Source organism: Haliotis asinina, chromosome 7, assembly GCF_037392515.1.
Source record: "Haliotis asinina isolate JCU_RB_2024 chromosome 7, JCU_Hal_asi_v2, whole genome shotgun sequence".
NCBI classification, from domain to species: Eukaryota; Metazoa; Mollusca; class Gastropoda; order Lepetellida; family Haliotidae; genus Haliotis; species Haliotis asinina.
The window spans coordinates 7,120,032-7,140,000 of NC_090286.1; the positions used below are offsets into that span (position 1 = coordinate 7,120,032).

The window sequence follows — 19,969 nt, forward strand, 5'->3', positions numbered from 1 at the left end:
TTCCCCACATGGACACAATGCGTGAAGCCCATTTCTGGATCTTCTGTGATACTGCTGGAATATTGCTAAAAGTGACGTCACGCTAAACTCACATGTCCGGATGCACAGCCTATTTCGGGAAATTTGCGATGAGGAGAATATCAACATTTGTCTATATTGTCATAACCATGACTGTCGCATTAGAGTGTCTAATTTGTAATTAATTGTATAAATTACTTTGTATAAATGTGTAAAGTTGATAAATTTTAAAATGCTATCGTTTATCGGTTTCACGCATAGTTCCCATACGGAATGATTCCAGGGATCAGAGTTCACTCAGTCTGGAAAGCAGTGACATAAGCATTAGCAGTAACATGTAGGAATCCCTCATCAGTGCGGCGTAAAACACCAATCAACCACTAACCTAACCAGCCTGCCAACACATTTGATTTCGTCTGTATTGTCTTGCCATAATCCCTCTTTATAAGTACGTTAAATAGATGAAACCACTCTAAGCTTTTAGTTTCTGCTTTGTGAAGGTCTAGGGTAAAAAATGGCCTTCGGGGATCCGGTGGTCTGGCTTGGTTGACACGTCATCAGTTACCAATTCCAGTTATGCAGATCGATTATTTACAGACATATAGCTGGAATATTGCTGAATGAGGCAACAAACCAACCTCAGATATGACGCTGGTGAAGCTCAGTCACAGTGCGTTCCACTGATGGGCTTCTATGTTGTGAACGGCGCCGTGACATAAAACACGATGCTTGGGTCAAGGTAAAATAGGCAATGACATCCATAAGAAGGAGCGTTGCTGAATGTTTCGTGATGTGTTAATTAGATATGTTTACTTTTTATTCCTGTAACCTGAATCGCAATTTTAAATGTCATGAAGTTTATACACTTGGGAATGAAGGGAAATAACAAATGGAATTCAGTACACAATGTGAAAGAAACGAAACGTAGGCGTAGGCGTAAAACTGGTTCAGTGAGTGCGTTTAGTTCTAGGCTGCTTTTAGCAATATAACTGCCATAACTGTGGGGGCACCAGACATGGGCTTCACACGTTTTACCCATGTGGGGAATCAAACGCAGTTCTTCAGCATGATGAGCCAACACTTTAACCACTAGGCTACCCATCACACCCTACTATTTCAGTGATGATTAGGCAGTGTGTGAACATATCCCTGTATCATCCTCATGTATGCAGGGTATAATATGTCCATTCAAATATGTAGGTTGAACTCATTAACCACTGAAGCGACATCATGTTGTCATCTGCCAGTCTCTTCTCTCTTATCCTATCACAGCCAAGACATTTAGCCCAACAAAAGGGTTACCTTCAAAATAATCTTCAAAATATAAAACTAAAATCCAACTGACGCCATGGGCATATATTTTCAAAGCTATGAAAGCGCTAAGATCGTAAGTTAATGTTAATGTATCGCTCTTATGACCAACTTAAACATAAAAGAGCTTCGAAAATAAAAATCTTGGCCCAGAGCAATATTGAAATCTCACAGGTTGTACTGAGACATTGTAGACTTGACATGGATATGAAACTGGGTTAACATTCTGTTCCATAATCGCCAACAGCTTCAGCTTGTCAGTGCACATTACATGGCTGTTTCTGATAGAGTAAAGAAATGCCAACTTCATGGTGCTAACCAACTAGGATGCCACAGTTCACATCAACAAAGATACCCCATGCAACCCGTGAAGGTCCCAGGGTAGAATGGACCTTCAGCAACCCATGCTTGCCATAAAAAGCGACTATGCTTGTCATAAGAGGTGACTAACGGGATCAGGTGGCCAGACTGCTGACTTGGTTGACACATCGGTTCCCAATTGCGCAGATCAATGCTCATGTTGTTGATCACTGGATTGCCTGGTGCAGACTCGATTATTTACAGACCGCCGCCATATAGCTGGAATATTGCTGGGTGCGGCGTAAAACTAAACTCACTCACTCACTGATAAACGTTTTTTAAGGTGAAGTTAACAGTTACCCTGGTAACATTCCGTATGGGAACTATGCCTGAAACCAACAAACGATTGTATTTTAAAATTTATCAACTTTACAAATTTATACAAAGTAATTTAAACAATTAATTACAAATTAGACAGTCTAATGCCACAGTCACCAGATCACTGGATTGTCTGGTCCAGGCTTGATTATTTACAGACCGCCACCATATAGCTGGAATATTGACGAGTGTGGCGTAAAACTAAACTCACTCACTCAGATACAACATGCAGATACAACATACAAGGTATCCACTTCCATCCTTGTTTCACAAATACAATCAGGCATGGTAACAATATGTATCCTCTTTTATCTAAATACTGAGAGTGAGTATGGATTTCCGCAGCTTTTAGCAACATTCCACCTATACAACAGTGGGGGCCACCAGAAATGGGCTCAACTGTTTGTACCCATTTGGGGAATCAAACTTTCGACATGAAAAGCGAACACTGTAATCACAAGGCGTGTAAATCAAGCACCAACAACACTCAATATTCTGCACATTTATTTACAGTCAGAAGTTAATCTGTGCAATTTCATTTCAGTAAACATTTTCAACTTCAAAGAACAGGATCTCACATTTCCTTAGATATCCGGGGTTAAATGGTATAAGGGATACCACAACTAATACCACAGTATTTTGCCTTCTTGCCTTCCCAAATTTGGGTATATTCGGTTTTCATGCGGTCATATCTACCTAGTCATAAAATGACATTTGTTCATCCAAAATAACAAAGGATAATGATTAAATTGTTTTCGTTTGTTATTAGACAATGTAATGTTTGGTTTGTGTAAATGTTCTGCATTATGATCATGTCTCGTATCCCAAACTGGACCAAAGCTCTCGTACCACTATACGTAATGTAGTGTGGTGTACCCTTTCACCCCTACTAAAAATAAATATGTTGGTAATTGATCAAATCTGCCCAAAGCAATAAAATTGAAGGTGTCTGATACAAAAGTTACTGCAATGAGGTCACTATTCCTTCCGTTTAATATGTCTCACATTTACCAACATTCAAGTCCTCTGACCAGTTCCTTCCCAGGCTGACTTATCTATTGATACTTTGACTCTGAGAGCGAAAAAGATTTCAACAAAAACAACCCTGTGGCATCTTATTAATCTACCCAGTTGATTTGAATCTAATCTTCCACATATTCACTTTCTCTAATGACATCACTTTATTGCCCCTGATTTTTCAGTCTGAAAGATGTGTGTACCAGGATGCTGCCATCAGGGTCAGCACTGGCCGAATCGAAAGGATGTGACTCCTTATATTCACGGACACACCAACACCAGATCAAGGGAGATAACATTTTCTGTCGTGGACTTGACTGGAGTGAGTGAGTATGGTTTCATATCACTTTTAGCAACATTCCAGCAATATCATGGCAGGAAAACACCAGAAATAGGCTTCACACATGGGAATCAAACCAGGGGCCTTTGGCGTGACAAACCAACACTTTAACCACTTGGCTACCCTACCACCCTGGGGTTGACTGGAAACAGTACCATCTTGACAAACTTAAAAAGCATTCTGCATGAAGAGGACACATACTGATCACTGTATCTGGTGCATGTTTCTTGTTCCAGAATTGGTCTTCAGCAACCAATGCCTATCAAGTGAGAGGCGCCTGCCTACATCGGATTGTAAGGCTCTCTGACTCGGTTGACACATCATTGTATCCCATAAATCGATACTCATACTGTTGATCACTGGATTGTCTGGTCCAGACTTGATTATTTACAGACCGCCGCCATATAGCTGGAATATCGCTGAGTACAGCGTCAAACAACACAAAGAATCCTTTTCCCAGAACTCCAAATGTCCAGCCCCGAAATCTGAATGATCTTTCCACACTGTGAATGCCAAGTCTCTGTGGACGTTAGACATGCCTGACAAAAGGTATGAATGGCACCCACTGAGGCTGTGATCCTTTCAAGCCGACGTTTTCCTGGAACTGTAAACTTTTATGCCATTCTGTAATGATGCCCGTGCATATTTGGTAAGTAGGGCTCCCACATCAACTTTGTTTGTAGTCAAGTCCCTGGAATATACAACCATTTTGATGACCAGGTGCATTAAAGAAATTTTACAACTGGTGAACTGAACTCATTATCTGAGTTTCATATCTATTCAGCAAGATCTTGTTAAGATGAGACCATTGAATCTGTGAGGGTATATTTGTTTACTTGATGCTAAAACCCATCCTATCCATGGTTACACTACTGCCACCTGGTGGCCGTACTCACTTAATGTACGGAGTTATCTCCTCTCTTGTCCATTTCTTCCTTGTCTGGAACAAGTATTCAAACCTGGAACAGAGCATTTGGTTTTAGAATGGAAATCATTTATGTAGTCCTATTCAAACTAATGAAAGCTCCATAGATCATATGAACTTGATGTCTGGAATATATTACTCTGAAAACACTAAGATCATCCAATTTGTTCATATCAATATTATTATTTTTTACTAAATTCTTTTTTCTCTTGTTCTTTATTTTTTTTGGTGCAGTTTCATTCTCAAGAATACATAATCCCCCAATGTGTACAAATATATTTACAGAAATAATGGTGTATCCAATTATGACACTAGATCTGTCTCCAAACATGAAGCTCCAAGAATGTGTCCAAAGATGACAAACGTCACATTCCAAATTTCTCAAAATATTTACTACTAACCAGACACAAAATATTTAACGTTGTCTTCAAATTCATTCAATTATCGATGAAAGTTACAAAGGAGGCAGTCACCAAGGTGTGACTGTTCTCATCCAAGTCAAGAACCGACGTGAAACAACCACGTGCAAAATCTGTGCGGGTTGCCACAGGAAAATGTCGATTTCAATGTGTGTTCGCCTGAACGGTATAGAGTGTCCATGAATGGGATGTGTCTGGGTAAGTCTTTCTGTCCCCTACTATAAAACAATTGACATGATGTATTACAGCTATAGTGATGTGGAAATATTGGCCAGGAAATACTTTTTGGAATTAAATGGAATTAACAGTTTAAAAGACTTTAAACAAAAATATAAAACGTTTGAACTGCTGTATACCCAGCGGGGATTAAGCAAACTAGAAGGCCACAACATATACAGGGTGTATGTACACAGATCACTAGCAATGATATGATTCATATCTCATTACCACAGAATAACAGCTAACCTTAAACTAAACTTTTAGGAAATCCAAGGAACCTTAAACTCAATGTCTTAAGTTTGTCTTTTGTTTAACGCCACACTTGGCATTATCACAGCTATATGGCCGTGGTCTGTAAATAATCAACTCTGGACTAGAAAATCCAGTGATCGAGATTCTATACTTATCCTAATTGATATAAGATACTTAAGTGTTCAGGGTAAGTGTTCAGGGTAAGTGTTCAGAGTAAGTGTTCAGGGTAAGTGTTCAGCAATCCATACTTGCCACAACAGCCTACTATGCTGTTGTAAGAGGTGACTAACAGGATCAGGTGGTCAGACTCGGACTTGGTTGACACATGTCATTGGTCCCCAGTTGCGCAGATCGATGCTCATGCTGTTGATCACTGGACTGTCAGACTTGGTTATTTACAGACTGCCACATAGCTGGAAAATTGCTGAGTGCGGCATAAAACTAAACTCACTCTCTCACTCACCTTAAGTCAGAATTGGAACCATAAACACTTTCAGCCCATCCATGTATTACAATACAAGAGTGAGTGAGTGAGTTTAGTTTTACGTCGCACTTAGCAATATTCCAGCTATATGGCGACGGTCTGAAAATAATCGAGTCTGGACCAGACAATCCAGTGATCAACAACATGAGCATCGATCTGCGCAATGGGGAACCGATGACATGTGTCAACCAAGTCAGCTAGTCTGACCACCCGATCCCGTTAGTCGCCTCTTAAGACAAGCATAGTCACCTTTTATGGCAAGCATGGGTTGCTAAAGGCCTATTCTACCCCGGGACCTTCACGGGTTACAATACAAGAACATATATGTTGTATCAATGGTCACTTCACATTGTGTATTTAAGTATCTGCGTATTTTGTTCTCTTAACAAGTGCTTAACTTAGTGCATGTCAAGGCCAAAAACAAGAAAAAAAAACACAAAAATATATAACATTACATAATACCAGATGCCTGCTGAAGGCCAAGGTTCACCTTGATATAAATCACAGCCTAAGTAAACTTAGCCCCAGTGTCATTCGTTACACTCCTACACTGGGTCTAACAAAACCTAGTAGGAGGTCATGTCAGGCAACCTTTGAGACTGACCAATCAGAGCACAGCTTACCTAATCGCGAAAGTGGCCATTCACACACACCTTTTACCAATGCAAAGTTTTTGTGCCCAAACAATTCTGAATGCTATTTTCCCTACGATCACTTCCGGACAATGCACATGGAGCATGCTACAACAGAGAATAAACAGTTACTGAAAATAAAATAAAGATTTTGTCAATATTAAAAAAAAGCGTAGACACTGCAGGACAAAAATCAATGTTATATGCAGATTTTCGCTTGCTGAGAGATCATTGTCAGTAACCAGTGTACTTTGTAAGTCCCACCAAAACCTAAACAGTAGCTGTTGTCTGATTGGTTAAATCCATTTTGCCGTCTCGAAATTTCATTGGACAGTCGTAGGTCACTCAAAGGTTGCAAGACGCGACCTCTTAGGTTTGTAAGATCCAGTGTAGGAGTGTAAAGAATAACACTAGGGCTACATTTACCTAGACTGGGTAAATCATGGCTGCCCAACGGTCAACAATAGATGGAACTGACCTCTCGGCGGTGTCCTCTGGAAGGTCCTCTGCTGTGAAGTACCAGATAACTGGCGGAATGCTGTCCTCATCCACCAAAGCCATGCCCTACAAGAATGCCATGAGAGAAAGGCTGCAGATGTTTATGGAAATTTTGTGGAATTTTCAGGGGTTCAAAAATCCCATCGCCTGACATCCGGGACAAGTCAGTTTTCTTTTCGGACAATCAAATAATGCTATCACACTTGTCCATGGACTAGTAAGTTTCACTTACTTTTTTCAAACTGCATATAATCTTGGATTTCATTTCATATCTGCTCATAATGAATCTATTAAAGCTAACATTAACATCACACATTGTGTCATAAAATCAGGGCAAATGGAAAATTAGTCAGGACAAGTCACTTCCTTGAAGTCACTTGCCCTGTGGCAAATGGCTTTTCAAAATATTTTTGAACCCCTGAATTGTGCTAAGAAACCACATGACAACTCCAGTTGCCACTGACCGGTGTGGTAACAAGCCATATCTCACCTCTGTCTAGTACAAACTGGTATGCTTACAAGCTACAGTCAAGTCTAGTTAATCTGACATTTTCCGTTGTCAGAAAATTCTCGGATTAACAAGAATGTTGGATTATTGAATTCTGAGTGCAGATCACGTTAATGGTCAAAAACAGGACAATCAAATCAAATCATATCAAAGTTAGATCACATCTTTACAGTTAAATGATACGTAGACAACTAGAAAGCAGAACTCAAGATCGAGGTGTCAACTTCGATGCAGAAACCAGAATAGAACTGCTATAAATTTAAGACTAGATGTAACAAATATCCATAAAATTTATCTACGTATCTACATAATTTGACATGAACTGAGCCTTTCCAAAATACTAAATGTTTTCTTGAAGCGAGCATGTGAGGGGAAGGAGACATTTTGTTGACAGGCGACTTGTCACCCAATTAAACTGCTTGTTTCGTTCATGTGTCAATATTCTTAAGGAGTATTCATTGTTTTCAAAAGCATTTCCTATTTTCAGTAAACATTTACTAAACCTTCATCAGTGCATGCAATTAAATAAGGGTCTAAGCAAAGGATGACAAAAAGGCTGCTCCCATGGCAAGCCATAAATAGACTTGACTTCCTGTTTTACTGCAGGTATACACAATCTTCATCACAGAATTTGCGTTCATAATTCTCACTGCTCGTAACATATAATATTTCGAGTGATACATGGCAGTGTATTCATGGGTAACTGATCTCAATCTCAGAATACTAGACTAACCACTAAGTGATTACAACAGTCACTTGTTAATTGCGGCTGTCAGAGTCGGAACGTGGGATTATTGGATTAATGAGACTGAACTTCTTCATCCAATTTGTTACCAACAAAATTGTCAGATAAAGCCGAAAGTTGGATAAATGGGGGTCGGATTCACAAGACCTGATTGTATATCTCACCTCTATCTGGTACAGACTTGTATGCTAACAAGCCATATCTCACCTCTATCTGGTAAAAACTGGTATGTTAACAAGCCAGATCTCACCTCTATCTGGTACAGGCTTGTATTCATGCCTGCAGGAACACACTGCTGCCAAACTTGCAGGAACTCATCATAATGGAACTGTAACCAAGGCAACAAAGACATAAAGCACAATCCTTATCTACCTACCAGGGGTTCAAAACGACCTAGTCATTTTACTTAGAATAAAGAGTTGAGAACCAGCATGCTATCATGGAGTGCTTATCTCACAAATATGATTGAGATATTGTGATCAGCGATTCATGATGGCTTTGCCATACAATGACAATCCTCAAATTGGAATTATCTAAAAAAGCTAGCATGCACCTGGTTTATGAACCCACACATCCTTCCTGTAGTAAGGTATCGCATTGGACTATACATTTGATTTAATTGTAATGAGGGAAGATTCTTCAATGGTGAACGTATGTACACTGTAGTTGCTATATATCTCCATTAGTGTAAGTGTTCTCTTAAGAACATTTAAGACACGATACAATTCCCCACTTAGGTGCAATGTGTGAAACCTATTTCTGGTGTCCCTGACATAAGATTGCGAAAATATTGCTAAAGTTGGTGTAAGACCACCCTCACTCACTCACTATATATCTTTAAATCAACCAACCTTCCCAGAATTCCTCAGTGTCAACTCAGCAAAAAACCTGCAGATTTTGTCTTCATTCAACACATAAACTGGGTCTGAAGAAGAAGATAGGTTTAGCTTTGTGTTTCAAGCCAAATGATGTACATATACATTTTCAGAACTGCAAGAATATTGTTGTGTAATGTGATATATATTTCCATGATAAAACCGTGATTTTGATGCACAGTTTGGTACCAACGTATGTACAGCTATACAGAGCTTTAAGACAATAAGAACAGCTGTACATATTAATACTGATGAGAAACCCGGTTCAAAAAGAACTTCAGAACACTGAATAATCCTCATAACATTGACGCACGACCTTCAGACCACTCCCCAGAACATGACCTTCAGGCCAATCTTCAGAACATTGACACACGACCTTCAGACCACTCCCCAGAACACTGACACACGACCTTCACACCACTCCCCAGAACACTGACACACAACCTTCAGACCACTCCCCAGACCACTGGCACACGACCTTCAGACCACTCCCCAGGACACTGACACATGATCTTCAGACCACTCCCCAGAACACTGACACAGGTCTTGAGACATACTCACTCCTGTTCTCCCCTGTTCAGACCACTTGCACACGACCTTCATACCACTCCCCGGAACACTGACACACAATCTTCACACCACTCCCCAGAACACTGACACACGACCTTCACACCACTCCCCAGAACACTGACACACAACCTTCAGACCACTACTCAGACCACTGACACACAACCTTCAGACCACTCCCCAGAACACTGACACATGACCTTCAGACCACTCCCCAGAACACTGACACAGGTCTTGAGACATACTCACCCCAGTTCTCCCCCTGGGGGGTCTTGGGGTCTGAGTAACATTTGACAACATGTTCCACCACTTGCCTGCAACAAAAAATGTTACACAGTTAATATGTACAGAGAGAGGACATACAGCAGCTGTGACACTATAGAGTGTCGTCAGTAGTCCAGTTTCATGTCACTACAGAAAGCCGACAGTAATAATCAAAATCAACGGGAACACTGTAGAAATATTTACTTTCATGGCACTATAGACAGGCAAAAGTACTTAGTTTCATGGTATTATAGACAGCCAACAGTATCTACTGCTAGACACATATTAGATGATCCTGCACACTAAACGCATATGTGACAAGAGAGGCGGTACAACGAATTGGGTGAGTACAGTTGGCTGCTACAGGTAGCTTGACGATTATGCACGTGCAATACATGCTAACCGTGACATGAAATCAACACTGCATATTCCTTTAAATGATAAGACTGCAATTTCAGGCATATGATACTGATATTCCACGCTAACCTTTAGTCAAGACGAAGACAAATAGATGATTAGGGCATTGACAAGCATTTTAGATATTCAACAATTTTGTTAAAAAAAAACAAACCCAGGAAAATGTCACTTGCTTCGTGAAATGGATCGGTGGTCCTAAGCATATTTGCTCAGTATATTGTGTTGATTCAGTTCGTTGGGACTGTACCTGTTCCCAAATCGAGTGTGCCATAACAATTCATGCGTGAAACACACAGGGAAAATGAACTTTTCGATATTTATCGGACAACCTGTCTCCCTCTTGTTTCAAGTGGATCGTTCTGTGGGGCGTTCGCAAGTATGCAAATTGGGGTCATTTGTCAGGTCGTGGATCATTTGATCATTTGACATTACCTAGTTTCATGGCACTAGAGAAAGTTATCAGTCCCTAGTTTCATGTCACTATAGACAGCTAGGAGCACCTAGTTTCATGGCACTATAAACAGCTAGGAGCACCTAATTTCATAGCACTATAGACAGCTGTCAGTCCCTAGTTTCATGGCACTATAGAAAGTTATCAGTCCCTAGTTTCATGGCACTATAGAATGTTATCAGTCCCTAGTTTCATGGCACTATAGAAAGTTATCAGTACCTAGTTTCATGTCACTATAGACAGCTAGGAGCACCTAGTTTCATGACACTATAGAGAGCTATCAGTACCTAGTTTCACGGCACTATAGAAAACTATCAGTAGCTAATTTCATGGCACTATAGACAGCTAGGAGCACCTAGTTTCATGGCACTATAGACAGCTGTCAGTCCCTAGTTTCATGGCACTATAGACATCTGTCAGTCCCTAGTTTCATGGCACTATAGACAGCTGGCAGTCCCTAGTTTCATGGCACTATAGAATGTTATCAGTCCCTAGTTTCATGGCACTATAGAATGTTATCAGTCCCTAGTTTCATGGCACTATAGAAAGTTATCAGTACCTAGTTTCATGTCACTATAGACAGCTAGGAGCACCTAGTTTCATGACACTATAGAGAGCTATCAGTACCTAGTTTCATGGCACTATAGAAAACTATCAGTAGCTAATTTCATGGCACTATAGACAGCTAGGAGCACCTGGTTTCATGGCACTATAGACAGCTGTCAGTCCCTAGTTTCATGGCACTATAGACATCTGTCAGTCCCTAGTTTCATGGCACTATAGACAGCTGGCAGTCCCTAGTTTCATGGCACTATAGAATGTTATCAGTCCCTAGTTTCATGGCACTATAGAAAGTTATCAGTACCTAGTTTCATGTCACTATAGACAGCTAGGAGCACCTAGTTTCATGACACTATAGAGAGCTATCAGTACCTAGTTTCACGGCACTATAGAAAACTATCAGTAGCTAATTTCATGGCGCTATAGACAGCTAGGAGCACCTAGTTTCATGGCACTATAGACAGCTGTCAGTCCCTAGTTTCATGGCACTATAGACATCTGTCAGTCCCTAGTTTCGTGGCACTATAGACAGCTGGCAGTCCCTAGTTTCATGGTACTACAGACAGCTGGCAGTCCCTAGTTTCATGGCACTACAGACAGCTGGCAGTCCTTAGTTTCCACAGTGTGGGTGAAGTTATGTCTAATACCTGGGGTAGAGGTCTTGTAGTGTGTCACAACACTCGGTCATGTTGACCCCGGTCATCAGCCAGTCGTGCTCCTCACATAGCTGCAGGATGTGGTTCAGCACTTGCATCAGGAAGTCAAAGTCCAACATCCTCCAGTATCCTAGCAACATCGTTAACTCACACATCATGAAGACATCACTGGTATGTACACATAATGAGGTACAGACTGTACCAATAAAGTATTCATAGATGTTTTGTCAAAAGGTCTTTTTAAGGTCAGTTAGCATAATGTCACAAGATACAGACTGACCATCAATGAGGCATGCCTTGTAGGACGTCAGAGCTGCTTGCACCTCCTCTTCACTTGCTTGCACCATATCAAGCAGCTCACTGTAGGTATACTGCAATCATCACCATCATCATCATCATCATCATCATCATCATCATCACCATCATCATCATCAATTTAATGTGCACATCAATATATTTGTATGTATGCATGCTCTCATTTATCCAGAATCTTCAGACCCAAAGTCACTGACTCTCTTCCCCAACCCCAATTATCAAATATTTCACCCTAATCATCGAATATTTGTCACCAACCCACAAAGGCTGATAATTATCCCCACAGAAAACAGACTGTTCTCTATCTGTTTGGGGTAGAAAGCTCATTTCTGGTGCTCCAGCAAATGATATACTGAGGGAAACAAATAAGGGATCACATGAATGCACATGTGTCCCGATATTTTTTTCCTGTTTCCTTCACAAGCTATGCAGTACAAAACTTGTGAAAAGCCTTGGAAAAAATAAAGGAACACTTGTCCTTCATGTGATCTTTTATTTCTTTCCGTCAGTAAATTGCTGGAATATTGATAAAAGCAGTGTAAAACTACACTCACTACCTGAGAGTTTCCAGATCCGCAACAGTGTAACATCGTTCCTCATTTCACTTCCCCTAAACACCCACGCAAAACACCTTCCCCTACAGACAGACCTTCCTGCCCTGGTGTTGTTCATCCTCTTCACACTCACGCCCGCTGTACTGGTTCTCCTGCAGCAACGACTTCAACTTCCGCAGCCTCGGCTTGCATGGACGCAACTCAAAATACTTGTCCAGCACAGAAATAACCTTGAATTTAAAATAACACAAGAAAGTGTGAACATTTATACACATTCCATCACAGTGCAGTAAACAATTTCACAAGACAAAGCATGTCTCCTGAGTTTCAAAATATTCAGTATTGATAGAGGTTGGTTAGTTTTTTAATGAAACAGAAAATTAACACATTGCTTCCACTTCATCCTCGATTAGGAAGAGTATTGGAAATTTTATTATGAATTGTGTATTTATATATGCATCGTATCTCATTGTATGCACTTCTCTCTCTTGATTCAACACTGAGTGCACTTTTCTCCAGGTCTCTCTCATCCATCAAAAGCAAAACAAGTTCACCCTCATATGTGAGAAGAAAGAGAATGATTCTGGGACAGTCTTGTGGGTAGCTACTGGTGCAAGCCCCTTGCTTTGCATGACAACTATAAAGCTGTCTTATAATGAGGGTAAAATGACAATGACGAGGATTACACAAGAACTGAGTGGCGTGCACCTAGGTGACGCATTTCATACAGGTTTGTATTCATCAGACAAAGATACTGTGGGTGTGTGCGTCTTTATATAGAGATATTTGATGGCGGTGTTGTTTCTCACATCACAGAGTGTTTCCGGCCACTGATTGATTCACTCTTCTTAACGGAAAGCTGAATATGTCAGTCTCATGTTTGAGAATGTGTCAATTCTAATGTTTTAGAATCATTACAAAAACATGTTAAAGTTTGTGAAACATTCTTGTCGGATTATTTCTTTCCAACAATTTAAGGATGTGTTGTCAGTGTAGAGGAACCTTGTTGTGACAACATTGTATTGAAAGTTATACAAATGCTGCATCCTAGATGAATAAAGAGATAAGTGTATTATAAAACTTGGAGTTGTTTTTTTTTTGTTTTTTTTTGTTTTTTTTGTTTTGTTTGGTTTTTTTGGTTTTTTTGTGGAGAATATATATGGTCTCTCCAAAGAGGAGAGTCAGGGTCCCTAGTTATCAGAGTGATAAATAAGGAAAGAGAACTGCTAGTGAGAAAGGTAAGCTATATAATACAATGAGACTCATAAATTGTGTATTGTGAATGACAATGACATGACACGTACAGAGAGGCAGTTTAAGAGTTATTCTACCATGACTCAAGAAAATACTGGATTCTGATTGGTTGTTCAGAAAAATCAGATGGCATCAATTCTGGATTGACACTATCTGATTTTAGGCCGTTTCACCACACTACTTCCATTTGACCACAATGATGTAACATCCTTACAGTTAATATAGCAGAGAAGCTCTGTCACTCATGAATCTGATACGGATTCTAAAACCAGTGAGATCATTTCATAGAAACATAAATTATATGCTTCAATTATTTTTTGATCAATCAATCAATCCAGCATCTATACTCTCTGCCCTAACAATGCACATTTTACATGTGTATAGGATTTGGACATTTTCAATCCAATAAGACCCTGATCTGTTTCTTATCACCATTCTAGAAGTTGGTGAGAAAATAAAAAATGTAGGACTTGATCAGGAATGAGAATGGGTACGAGTTAAAAAGAGGAAAATGAGCCAGAGGACTTAGCTATTTCTGGTTGAGAAAATACACAACAATGATGCCAGAGAGACCAAATTAGCAAAATTCTGCAGCAAATATTCATCCCTGCTTCATAGATAACAACTTTTGTGTATTGCATTGAGTGACATGTCAGTCTCGATTCTTAAATCGTTAACGGGATCTATCCTACCTCTCTGTACTGGACTTCATGGGGAGCATCTGTCGGCAGGTCTGGACCGTGCTGCAGGTTTGGGAGTATCAACAACGAGTTGGACGTTTCAGCTTCCTTCACCTCATAGGTTTTGTCTCGTGTGCATAGCACAGCGCTGTCATCTTTGTCACCACGAATAACAACTCTGAAAGCACAACATTCACATCATCAAGGGTGATAACTCTGACTCTGAGGTCCTAACCTCATATGGGTTAAACCTAAAGACTAAAAATCAGATTGCTTTTTTATTCAATACAAGAAAATTATTTATTTATTCCTGACAAAACAGTTTTACATAACATACTCTGTGGACTAAAGAAGACATTTTCAAATATTAATTAAACATGATTTTCAGGTAGGGTCATGCTTTTGTCCAGTGGCTGGAAAATACTACGAGGGTTGACTGAAAAGTTCTCAGCCTGAGTGTTTTTTCCCCACCAGGTAGAGACAGGTGTTTGCCACCAATGAGGACAATCATTTAGTGAATCATAGACACAAGAACTACAAACGTACTAATAGTTTTATCTCAACTACAGCTCTTTTGGTAAACCTACCCTCCGAAATCATCAGAAATGGACAAAACTGAATACAGGGCAGTCATCAAGTACTTGCAAAAGAAAGGGATGTCCCCAACACAGATACATGCTGACATGGTCTCCACTCTAAGGGATGATGCTCCTTCATTTTCCACAGTAAAGAAGTGGGCTGCAGAATTCAAGCGTGGCAGACAAAGCCTTGATGATGACCCACGCTAAGGAAGGCCTTCAACAGCAACCACTTCAGAAAACATCACGCGAGTGCTCGATATGTTGATGGATGATCGACGATTGACTACTCGACATATTGCTAGTGTAGTGGGCATCTCTCATGAGAGGGTTGAGCATATTATCACCAAAGAATTAGGAATGACGAAAGTTTCTGCAAGATGGGTGCCAAAGCTCTTGACAGCAGAACAGAAACGTGTCAGGTTCCAGACGTCCCTTGACAATTTGCGTCGTTTTGAAGCAGATCCCGATGATTTTGTGGCACGATTTGTAACCATGGATGAGACCTGGATACATCACTTTCAACCAGAAACAAAACTACAGTCAAAACAGTGGAAGCATCCTGATTCACCAGCTCCGAAGAAAGCCAAGTCTGTTCCTTCAGCTGGAAAGGTGATGGCATCAGTCTTTTGGGATTCCAGGGGTATTCTGCTCATTGATTATCTTGAAAAAGGTCAAACTATCAACGGCAGATACTATGCTGATCTACTGAACCAGTTGCGAGAAGCAATCAAAGCCAAATGACGAGGGATGATCGCTAAAGGTGTCCTCTTCGACCAAGACAATGCGCCTGTTCACAAATCGGTGGTGGCCATGTCGGTGGTGGCTTTGAACTCATTGACCATCCTCCTTATTCACCTGATTTGGCTCCTTCTGACTTCCACCTGTTCCCCAAAATGAAAAAGGAACTCGCCGGTCGCCATTTTGCAAGTAATGATGACGTCATTTCCGCTGTGACTGATGTTTTTAGGGTAGCTGAAGAAGATTTCTTCCTGACCGGGATTCGGGCCTTGCAGCATCGCTGGCAAAAGTGTGTGAACTTGGAAGGGGACTATGTAGAAAAATAAATTACAAACGTGGACTTTGTAACTTTTTTTCACAGTGAGGCTTAGAACTTTTCAGCCAACCCTCGTATTCTGACAAAAATGCAGTGATATGAATACTGACTGAGATATGTACATTACTGTAATCAAAGCATCATGGTGCCTTCAGATTCAGGATAGGCAAGGTCTTCAGCAATCCATGCTTGCCACAAAAGGCAACTATGCTTGTCGTAAGAGGCAACTAATGTGAGCAGGTTTTGTTGACACGTCATCAGATCACAGTTGCACAGACAGATGCTCATGCTGTTGATCACTGGATTGTCTAGTCCAGACTCAATTATTTACTGACCATCGACATATAGCTGGAATATTGCTCTGTGAGGTATAAAAGTAAACTCATTCGTAACACCTGTATTTTCACTCACTCAATCTCTGCTGACCAATAGTGGAACCAGTTCACTGACCTGTCTCCTGCCATGATTGAGTCCAGGACGCTGGAATCGAGTTCCAAGAGTTTGATATGTTCGTTGTCCAGTGTGTTAGAGAACAGGATACACTGAGTGCGACTCCTGAGGTCACATGCCTGTAGCTTGGCATATTCCAGTACCGACAAAACATCTTCCTGAGATCTGCACACAGAAACAAACATGGCATTTAGAAAACAATTTTTAGGTCTCACTTGATTACTTGAAGATCCACACTCATAAACGCCACATTACTGAAGCATGTGTATCAGAGCAGGTGACAGAGCTACAGATAACTTTTTGAGTCATTGTGTTCTGTACTCGCTTCATCTCAACTGGGTATCCTAATTTTACTTTAAGTAACCAAATGAATTGTTCCCATGTAACTCGAACTAGATTTGCTAGTTTGCCATTTCCATTAATTGTAAATATATAATAAATTTTAAATGTAAGTTCACATGTTTTTTTTATCAGTATTTGATTTGTAATATATGAGAAACGATAAGAAACACGGCAAGTTTCCAGTTTCATTTGCTAAAATAGAACTTCTAAGAATACCTTGGTTACTTTATCTATCCACTGGGATGCAAGGCTAAGATTTGACATTGTTGTGTGTTCATATGTAAGATCATATATATTGAGTATTTACCAAAATTCAAGCACACTTGCGTGCAACAGACTTAAGAGGAATTGGGTTTTTACAAAACAATTTGTATAATTTACGCAGATACGCAGCTTATTAGTACCTTTGAGATGACAATACCGTCAGTTTAGTCAGAGGGTTAATGTTTTGGCTATGTGGATAAGGTGTCTGACTTTGGATCAGGACAAGGGTTTAAATCCCATGGCTGAATATTGACATTTTATGACCACCTCACATTTTCATAAACCCAAAACCTATTAGCTTGTTAACAAATTGATTCATTCATAAATACATTGGCTGAGCAGTTCACAATTAATCTTAATTATTGCACATATGTTTGCAAATACTCTCAAACACATAATCAGTTAACATATACTACACTACAAATACAAACTACAATTTTGAAAGGTGCGTAGCTTATGCATGTCCAAGCATTGTTACTCTGAATATAGAATCATGTTCCTGATACAGTATATGGAATAGGAGTGGCTACAACTTTTGAGGGTCGGGTGGAAGGTGCATCCATTTTTATATTTTCATCTGTTTTCACTGGAGTTTTAGGGTAGGTCATTTAATAATATTTTAGGAAAGCCCCACCCCACTCCCACCCTAGATTGTGCACTTTAATTCCATGTTGTGTTGAGTTCTATTTCTGTAGTTTGGGATAATATTTAAAACCGATACAATGTTTATATTTTTTTAGTCTAATTTATCATTTAATAAAAATATTAATTCCAATAACAATAGGTTTCTCATATGTACAGATCATACATCCACACAACATAATAAATATACAAGGACATTTACACGTCAAAATGTAAACAAAATAATTGATCAGCTGTATAATGATGCTGACAAATTATACCTCTGAGATATATTATTCGTGAGCCAAAATGCGTGATACTGGCATTGTGACAGCAAGGTGGAAAGAGTTACCTTTTCCTGATCAATGTAAACCCTGGAACTTTTTGAATCTTTCCGATTCAATCGACCAGTGATTCAATCACTGCTTATCTGAAGACATATAAGTATCGATAGTTTCCGGACATGTATCTGGTCTCAAAGATACAAATACAAACCTGTCACCACGGATCTCTGCATCCGCATTCTCTAACTCCACTTCCATTTTCCACAATCTCGCGCCAAATTTGCAACCATCCAGCCTGGTTCCCGAGGTTGGTTGCGTGTGCGCTCGGGCCAGCCTGAGCGTTAGAAGAGGCGCAACAGATCCCCGAGAACTTAAGCTGGGCACCGTCTCGCATATCGTAATATAGCTTTGGCGAACCATCGCGCGCGTAAAGGGAGCCGGGAACCAGCTTACCCGGGAACCACGCTGGTAAACATTGTGTATCGTGTAAAGCTAACATACGTCGAGTTCCTCTTTCACTCTTTACGTGAAACATTATTTTGTAATTCACAGAACTTTAGAACATTCAATTACTTGAACTAACTATGAAAGCATTAGACCCATGAATACGAAACTACAATGAACCGCCCACTAAGGTCAAAGGTCAGAGCATTGTTTACATATGCGCTTGTCATCAGCTGGTAGGTGTTCGTGGGATCGACATGCTCCGAAGACAGAGATCAAGAATTGAAGCTTGCAAATACAAAATACTTCTAGTCGGTGAACAATTAAGGTAACCTAAGTATTTCTTAGTTATATTGCATGCCAAATGGTGGAAAAATTGAAATATTCATAATTACCATACTCCAAATCAAGATAACTATATAAATCATTTTCTTACGCAATATCTGCGTGCAGTATGCAAATGTCAAAATGCGGGGCTTGGAGTGATTCAGAGTCTGTCACGATGCATTATTTTTTGTTTGTTTTTTTCACTAATTTTTGCAACGAAGACGGCGCACGCATAAAAATTGTCCCCAACCTTATCCAGTCGTTGTAACTATTTTATATCAACAAAAAACACAAAGATGAAATGTTTCGCAATGCACGCCAACTGTTTCCTTGTTTTTGCTATCAGTGTCAGCCCAAGGCGTATATCAAACTTCATCTGAACAACTTCCCGTAGACAACAAAACGTCAAGTGGTTTGTTTCTATTCGCCAGAACAAGGAAATGAATATCTGCTATGACTAATTTCTGCATTAAAACATGCACGCCACATTGAAATAAGTGTCAACACGTAATGATCTCGTAATCATTACGGAGAGTTAATGACACGCGTACCGTGCGGTAAAGCAGTTTGCAATGTCAGATATACAATTCTATATGATGTAGAATATCCCTGGTTAAGCATAATTAACATGGAGCGAATGAGACCGTAACACGATCTGAGTCTACTTTCAAGTAAACAAAATTTCCAAGCAACACCACCACGAAAATATATGAAAATAGTTGTAGTTATTCATACTGATTTGCAAACCAAAATTAAAGGAAGGTTATGATTCTACGTTTTGACTGAACTGCCAATTAAACATTCAATAACAGACCGACGGGGTAGCCTGGTGGTTAAAGCGTTCGCTCGTCACCCGGGTTCGGTTCCCACATTTGCGTAATGTTTTAGATCTATTTTTTCTGGTGTCCCCCGCTGTGATATTGTTGGAATACTGCTGAAGGCGGAGTAAAACTAAACTCACC

At 40.0% G+C, this 19,969-nt stretch overlaps 2 protein-coding genes across 2 annotated transcripts in view; one reads left to right on the plus strand and one right to left on the minus strand.

The window, feature by feature from the left end:
• Positions 1 to 2,035: 2,035 nt before the first annotated feature.
• LOC137290681 (sister chromatid cohesion protein DCC1-like) lies at positions 2,036 to 18,550 on the minus strand. Its single transcript, XM_067821759.1, has 12 exons — positions 18,448 to 18,550; positions 16,726 to 16,890; positions 14,653 to 14,818; positions 12,802 to 12,936; positions 12,118 to 12,208; positions 11,829 to 11,967; positions 9,738 to 9,802; positions 8,898 to 8,971; positions 8,297 to 8,374; positions 6,774 to 6,859; positions 4,261 to 4,323; positions 2,036 to 4,055 (listed from the first exon to the last, which is right to left on the minus strand). The coding sequence occupies exons 1-12, from the start codon at positions 18,492 to 18,494 to the stop codon at positions 3,947 to 3,949; spliced, it is 1,218 nt and encodes a 405-aa protein (XP_067677860.1). The 5' UTR covers positions 18,495 to 18,550; the 3' UTR covers positions 2,036 to 3,946.
• A 324-nt stretch (positions 18,551 to 18,874) lies between these two features.
• LOC137290991 (DEP domain-containing mTOR-interacting protein-like) overlaps positions 18,875 to 19,969 on the plus strand; it is a 17,872-nt gene continuing 16,777 nt past the window's right edge. Inside the window, exon 1 of the mRNA XM_067822225.1 lies at positions 18,875 to 19,008. Within this exon, the coding sequence (XP_067678326.1) occupies positions 18,938 to 19,008 (71 nt within the window). The 5' untranslated portion in view covers positions 18,875 to 18,937. The remainder of the gene's footprint in view (positions 19,009 to 19,969) is intronic.

Excerpts from the sequence above, each read along its gene's own strand:
- LOC137290681 (XM_067821759.1), bottom strand. The coding sequence starts at position 18,494 with ATGGAAGTGGAGTTAGAGAATGCGGATGCAGAGATCCGTGGTGACAG. Across the intron at positions 12,209-12,801 it reads AACAACACCAGGGCAGGAAG|TATACCTACAGTGAGCTGCT; the intron begins GTCTGTCTGTAG and ends TGATGATTGCAG. Across the intron at positions 11,968-12,117 it reads CAAGGCATGCCTCATTGATG|GATACTGGAGGATGTTGGAC; the intron begins GTCAGTCTGTAT and ends CGATGTTGCTAG.